The sequence below is a fragment of the Micropterus salmoides genome, unplaced genomic scaffold (genome assembly GCF_014851395.1).
Source record: "Micropterus salmoides isolate LMB-PRFRI ecotype aquatic unplaced genomic scaffold, ASM1485139v1 Ms_hic_scaffold_2724, whole genome shotgun sequence".
NCBI classification, from domain to species: Eukaryota; Metazoa; Chordata; class Actinopteri; order Centrarchiformes; family Centrarchidae; genus Micropterus; species Micropterus salmoides.
Window position 1 is genome coordinate 1261 of NW_024041956.1, and position 7804 is coordinate 9064.

General features: G+C 42.0%; 1 protein-coding gene across 1 annotated transcript; it reads left to right on the forward strand.

The window, feature by feature from the left end:
* Window positions 1-242: 242 nt before the first annotated feature.
* On the forward strand, window positions 243-7423 carry LOC119881821 (calcium homeostasis endoplasmic reticulum protein-like; the record flags this gene model as incomplete). The annotated part of the gene is given in 10 exon segments (XM_038691928.1): window positions 243-497; window positions 704-905; window positions 1369-1610; window positions 1880-2013; window positions 2557-2643; window positions 3474-3626; window positions 5306-5419; window positions 5508-5602; window positions 5786-5971; window positions 6288-7423. Coding segments are annotated over 10 exon segments (1506 nt in total), but the record flags the coding sequence as incomplete, so codon positions are not given.
* Window positions 7424-7804: the final 381 nt, after the last annotated feature.

Consider the following 7804-nt stretch of genomic DNA (forward strand, 5'->3'; position numbering starts at 1 on the left):
TTGTGAATACTTATGAACATGTGCTTGTGTTTTTGTTTTTTTTAAGAAATTTGCAAAGATTTCAAACAAACTTTTTTCACAGTGTCAATATGGGCTATTGTTTGTACAATATGAAGGAAAATAATGAGTTTCATCCATTTTGGAATAAGTGAAGCGCTGCGAATACTCTCCAGATGCACTGGGTGTGTGACTTGTGGTAACAGGCAACGCTCTTGTCCTTTTTGACTTTGGTCCTTCCTTAGCCTCCTTTTGACCCAAACCAGCCCCCCCCTCCTTGCCCTCCCTGGAACAGCCATGAGGGCATGTGGAATGACCAGAGGGACCCAGGGAACTGGAGTGGCGGACCACCCAGAGAAGGAGGCCCTTGGAGCGGTCCAGGTGGGTCAGACCAAGGCCCCCCATCATGGAACTCATATGACCAGCAGCCGCCATGGGGCAACCAGCCTGACCAGCCTCCGTGGGGCCAGAGGGAGGCCCCATTTCCTCCACGCATACAGGCATGTGGTAGATGATTATGCTGGATTGACTTGCTTTGTTTTGATTTTATTTCTAGTTTTTATACTATACATTGTATACTCTACATGTGCTATCTGTAATTCCAATATATCCTAGTCTGAATTTGACTATTTATTTTCTGTTGCAGCAAAGATTTGATTTTGCTGCTCACTTACATTAATGTATTCTCTAATGTGCACTTCTATAGAGACCTCCCCATTTCAGAGGGCCCTTCCCTCCTCACCAGCAGCCACCTCCTTTCAACCAGCCCCCACCACCACCACCACCACACAATTTTGGACGCTTCCCACCACGCTTTATGCAGGATGACTTTCCTCCCAGACACCACTACGACAGGCCGCCGTACACCCCACACCGCTTTGACTATGCTCAGGGAGATTATCCTGGAGGTATGAAGTCATTGATCAGATCAGTAACTTTACTTAAAAGCTGTAAGGCTATATATTGTTGGACCTGTAATGGTATTTATTTCATTGAAAAAGCTGTTTTTCAACTTCTTGGCACGAAACAACTGTTTTGATGTATCCCGGTCAGGATGGCGAAGCGCCGCGTGGAGCCGGGATATGTTCACACGTGTTCTGTACTATATGTTGTTGTTGGCTAAGGAGGGATGGGCAGTTCTTGCGGCTGGTTGTTTCTCAGACATTGTGTTTGCAAAACGTCTGAAGATATTGAGCTTGACTGAGTGAGAGAATGCCAGAGGGTGGGCGTCAGGGCACAGTGTGCAAGAGCAGTGAGTGACTGCGTTTACATAATTATGAATTATGTAAAGCACTTTCAATTGCCATGTTGTTGAAATGAGCCGAATTTACTTTTCCTGCATATTTAAGAATATGGACCTCTGTTTCCCAGACATGCCAGGTCCTCCCCCCCATCACCATCCCAGTCAGAGGCTGCCTCCCCCAGGTATGGGGGCTGATCATCCTCCCTGGGGTGCAGGCCAGCACCCCGATTTTGGTCCACCCCCACACGGCTTCAATGGCCATTCACCTCACATGCGTCATCGGCAGCATCCGGTCCAAGATGACCCCAGTCTGGTGCCCAATGTACCCTACTTTGACCTGCCAGCTGGTCTCATGGCTCCGCTAGTCAAAGTAAGTCACCTGATTTTGATTTGAGCGCAAGGGCATGAGAAAACAGATTAAATGAACAGTACCAGTAATGTGTGGAGTAAAAATTCACAAATAGATTGGCAAGAAGGCCAATGTAAATCTGCCACAGTACTGTAGTTTTCAAAATAAAAGACTCATCCACTACCAGCACAGTTTTAGAATTGAATTTAGAATAGGCTCATTAAACTCATTTACCCTCAACAGTCAAACCTGCATGTCTCATGATCCTCCTCGTACTGTCAATTGCTCAGCTCGAGGACTGTGATTATAAACCTCTGGACCCTAAAGACATCCGGCTGCCCCCTCCTATGCCACCTAGTGATCGGCTGCTTGCTGCTGTGGAAGCTTTCTACAGTCCTCCATCCCATGATCGGCCTAGGAACAGGTATACACACATGTCGACTCCATCTGCAAGACAAGTTAGACTGAATTTGAAATTGTAATTGGGGTAATCAGAATTTATCAATTGGTCAGTCCCTATAAGTGGCTGTGGTAAATAAAATGAGAAGCCTGTCAACATTACCAGAATGTTTAGCACATTGTCAATAAAAGAGGAGATAAAAGATTTCATAAGTTTATTGGTGAGAGAGTTTAAACATCAACATTGAAACTGTCAGAACCCAACCCTACAGTAGTCATATGGTGCCTACTTTTCACTGTTGGTCTTCTTGTCAAGTGTGCCGCACTTTTACAAGCCATGGTCAATCAGAATTAGGCTATTTTCAGCGTGGTGTTTGTACTTTAATTATAAAGTAGTTCAATAGTTCAAAATGACAGTAATCAGTTTCTAGTAAAGGAGCATCATGAAATCATCAGATTGTTTTCAGTAGTTGTATAGCGGCAGCATCTGAGTATTACTGCTAGTTTCTGATAGAAATTGCTGGAGGTCTTAGAGTTTACAGCTGGCTGTGGTCTGTTCCTCCATCAGTGAAGGCTGGGAGCAGAATGGCCTGTATGAGTTCTTCAGGGCAAAGATGAGAGCTAGGAGAAAAAAGGGACAGGAGAAACGCAACAGGTGAGTTTCCTCTTCATTTGGATCTTTGGATCTTGGATCGATCTCTTCATGATTCACACTAGGACCCGGATGGAATCACAGAATTGGCCAATAAATATGAAATCAGCTGTTATAAGCAGGATGTTGCAGAATCTGCCAAAATGTGGTTGTCATTTATAAAAATTGGGGTTTTCATCTTTCTCACAGTACTGAAGGCAAACAAACTAACACAACAAAAACTACACTGCTATGTTTATTTTAATTTACGTGTCATTTACGAGCAGCCTGCTTCTCTCCTCTGCTCTCTGTCAGTGTTTCACCGAGGGCAGACACACACACACCACCATCATATAAAAAATTAAAAGCTACGTCAAGCAACACATGAAGGCTGTACCGCAGAAGATCTGTAGGAAGAAATGATTAGTAATCAATTAATAACCTATTTAAAAGGGGAAAATTCACAGTAAAATCCATCCAAATTCATGTGAATTGTCCCCATAAAGAAATCCCATACATTTATCTATATGCACATTTGGTTTGATACACTGATATTGATTACATTTGTAATATTTTCTTATTGAGTTGTTGAAATTGTATTCATCCACCACATTATTACACACTCTTTCTGATGATAAAATCTGTTTAAATTGTAAGACACAGAATTCAGAAAAAAATTTAACAGAAAACATGGAATTTGGGAAAAATAAAACGGATTTCATATGGTCCTAGTTCACACATATTCAGTTGTTTGGATTTATAATGAAAAACTAGTTTTCACTGTTGATTCATTGAATTAAATCCTTCCTGTACCTGTCAACCTCCCCCCTCCCTCCATGGCTCACGCCTTCCAGTGGTCGTGGAGGTAGTCGCTCCAGGAGTCACTCTCGCAGCAGAGGGAGGTCTTCGTCTCGCTCCAGCTCTCGCTCCTCCAAGTCCTCCAGGTCACGGTCGCGGTCATCTCGCTCCCGCTCTCGGAGCCACTCCCGCTCCTACTCCCGATCCAGGTATCTGCATAATTTCTTTTGTGATTTGTTAAATCTTGATGAATCATATTCAGAAACACATGATAAATTATATTATGATTCTCCAATCTGGAAATGAACACCAACTATCTTCATCGTTTGGTAGAAAGTGAAGTAAGCAGTTGTGGGACAACAATGAAAGAAGCAGAGCTGATGTCATTACTGTTTACTCTGAATCCAGGTCCCAGCAGGGACTGGCAGACGCCGGTCAGTGGCCCAAAATGGACCACTTTGTAGTTTTGGCTGTCCACATTGTGTGCATTATGATCTTCATATGACTGTGTTTATTCTTTTTCATTTTTCAACCGCTTTTTGGCTTTGGTTTTATGCCAGACACTAAAAAATCTTGTGGCCCACCTTTTGGTTTTTACCTCTGACTCTAGCTCCTTGTCATAGTCCTCCTAGTTTTGATTAGAGCCCGGCCAATATGGGTTTTTGGTGGCCGATGCGGATATTAAATTGAAAAAGAGCTGATTTATAAACCGGCGAAAATGATTTGGATAGTAGACCCCATTCTCATATAAACTACACTTATTACATTGTTTTAGAATTACAGACGTTATTTATCGGCTCATTACGACAGTAGCACTCTGCCACTGATAAACATGGCATTAGCTTTGTAGCTAATGTAGCAACGGGCGGCGTTAGCTGCTGTAAGCAATGTTAGTGAATATTTAGAAATGATGAACTGGGGAGAAAGGAGAGGACTGTTCGCTACAACTGCCACACTGTTTCAGAAATAAAACTACAATCACATTTGTCAGCAGCGTAGTCTCCAACACCCAACTACTCTAACATTAAACATGCTGCTGTGAGCCGGGAGGAAGCCGGGAGAGGGCAATGAAAAATTAGCAAGTAAGAATGTTTTCATGGTGAGACAGTGTTGTTAACAAAGGAGCTGCAGAGCGCCCTCTGGTGGGCAAACTATGGAACATTTATGACATGAGTGAAGGATCCAACTCTGTTTCTTTTTCAATAGTCATATATCTGTTGTCATAAACGCTGATGCCGATTTAAATGCAATTAGCTCATATCAGCCGATAAATCGGTCTGGCTCTAGTTTTAATGTGATTGCACATCATGGCCATTCATGAGCAGCAGCACTGCCAACAACTCCTGAGCAGAACCTAAATTTAGTTCCAGGAACTTATCCCCAAAGCAAAGAGCAGTGGAAACAGAAACTGAACCTGTGACACTGGCTGTGACTGTTATGTCTGGTTAAGCTCCTGCAGTGGATGATTTCAGAGAGGGAGTATAATTGCCTGTCTACACATGAGGGTTTGAGCTGTTTCTCAGTCATCCATCTCAAGTGTGTCTGACAGGTGTGCTTCTGTTTGAATTACTACAGCCGTCTGTGTATTTTTACACTTCCATTTTTTCCCGTTTTAAACATGTTATATAGTGATTGCGTGTCATATCACGGTGGCCTACCCTCAATATTGTGCCTGAACACATTGTGTGTACAGATGGATGACTGAAGCTGCTGCTCTGCTAACTGACTGCCCACACTTAGCTCACTGAGCAAAGTAGTACGTTCTTCCAGCTGCCCTCCTGCTGTTTCTCCAGCCTACATACTGTGAATCATGCTTCTTCATCATCATTACAACTGTTTTAAAACCTGAGGCCCTCGGCTTAACATGCCTTAACCTGCCTCTGTTTAGGTCTAGGAGTAGATCAAGGTCATCTCGGAGTCGCTCTCGCTCCAGATCCAGATCCCGTTCACATTCACCTGCCAAGAGACGCAGAGGCCCTAAATCGGAGAGCTCCTCCCCTCCGTAAGTCCCCTTCACTGCTCTTTGATAAGATGCTTTCATAAAAGACTCTTACTTTACTGTATATAATCATCTCTTCTGATCTGTACAGATCCACATCGGTGGTCGGGGGCCCTCCCCCTAAACTGTCTGCAGATACCAGGCTAGGGGAGGAGAACAAGGGCCATCAACTGCTGATGAAGATGGGTATGCTCTTTTGTTTTATCTCTTTATTTCTTCATTTAAACTGTTTATTCAATTTTCCAATAAGAATATTTGAGATCTTTTTACTATAAAATGTACTGGCTGTATTTGGAAACTTTACATGAGAGTGAAATGAACCACACTCCTTGTACCTTTCCTTCTCTTGTATTGTCATGTCTATTGTAGGCTGGAGTGGTTCAGGTGGTTTGGGGGCCAAAGAACAGGGCATCCAGGACCCCATCAAAGGTGGAGACATCAGGGATAAATGGGACCAGTATAAAGGTGTGGGGGTGTCATTGGATGACCCTTATGAGAACTATCGCAGGAACAAGAGCTACAACTTTGTCGCCCGCATGAAGGCACGAGAGGAAGGTACATACAGACTTTCTGTTGCATTTGTAATGGAATTCCCTGCTGCTCAGGCTTAACTGCTATGATAAACCATTCCTGTTACTGTATTGGCCCAAATATAAGACAGTATTTGTTCGTGGGGGATGTATTACATTCAAAGACCACACATTAAGATTTTCACAAAAACACGTTAATGAAGCGAGAACAGGAAAAAAGGGTATTAAATTGCACCTCATCTTTGTGAGTTTTTATGACACAATTAGATGACCATACTATTTAGATCACAATATTTTTAAAACTAAATGTTACTGTTCTCTTCTTTCTTTTCTTGATTCAGTCAATCGGGAACCTCAGGAGGCCCCTTCAACTGACTGATGTCATCAGATAGCATCGAACAATCCCCTCCTCTTCTCAGTCACCACCTCCATTCAGGAGTCCCAAATCCCTCCTCTTTCCTCAGAAACACCTGCGACAATATGAAATACCACCACATTTGACTGCGAAGTGTTTTTGACCTCTGCTCTGTCAAGAGCATGAATGAGTTTGTCCAAGCAGAAAGCATCTGCTTTGCGGATGGAACAGTCAAAATTAGTAACAGCACAGAATTCCACCACGGTTTGCTGGAACTAACTCTCTAATGACAAAGATGGATCACAGCACTCATTATTTCACTTCTAATGTTTTAGAATTGACGTTTTTTTCATCAGTCTGTAGAAGTGTCAGTGTGTAGTCTGATAATAGGGCTGACTCAGACAGTTAAGATAGCTGCAGAATAATTGGAACAAATGCTTAAAAATTGAGAATAGAAAAGTAGCAAGGCAGTGCTGTTTAAAGTGAATGGATGTCTCTTTAATAAATGTCAACAGGGTCAATTAGGTAGTATGCTAAATATTGCAACAAAAAAAATTTTAACAGGTTTTACACCTTTGTTTTCATTCAGGATCTGTTCACCCAAATCAGAAGAAAATTGTCATTTGCTCTATTTGGTATCTCTAATAAATGCTTTATGTTCATTTGCAGAAGATTTAGAAATTTAGTTTCCTTAAAAAACCTCAACAGCAGTGTTTTTCTTCCACATATGCTACAGGTGGAGTATTTTCTGCTGAATAAACAGTTCTAATGAAAGTGGCGAACTGAGTAATGTCAGAAATGTCATTGGTGGATATTTCAAATCTTGTATGTCGTTAGGAGTGCGTGGACATGTTTTGTCATTTGGGTGAGCTGACCATTGAGGACAAACTATACTAAGAAGGAATGGTGGCTTCTCTGAAGATTGTTGTTGTTTTTCTGCAGCTAATTATTGTGATACTTTTTCATGTAAGGACTTGTTATATGGACATATTGTCATTCAGTTGTAGTATAAAATAAATCCCACAAAACAAGGTTTTGAAAATGAAATCAGCAGTAACCCTAACCCCTTTTTTCTCCAAAACACTGTAGAGACATTACTGTAATAAATAACTCTGACTTAAATGTGCATTTTCTTTGATTACATGTAAATGCTAAGGTAAGTACAGCAGTCAGTCATCAGCATCATGGGCTGCGTTCCGTTATGAAAAGCACTTAAACGGTACTCCAGGTGGCAGAGCCCTATAGAGAGAGAGTTGTGTCAGCGGGGGTCCAAAATGCTTGAACGTCACGTGGTTCATGGAGACCGCAGAGAGTTCCCGGAAGTCCTAGGCAGGCGATTGAAAATGAGCGGGAGAAACGACAAAACGGCGATTTTAAGCGATTTTTGGTAATTTATACAGTAAATGCATTGATTTACAATATTTGTACAGTACACTGACACGTGTATGTGGTTACGTTACCATTAAAAAAAAAAATGTTTTGTAGATTTACCTTTCTAACATT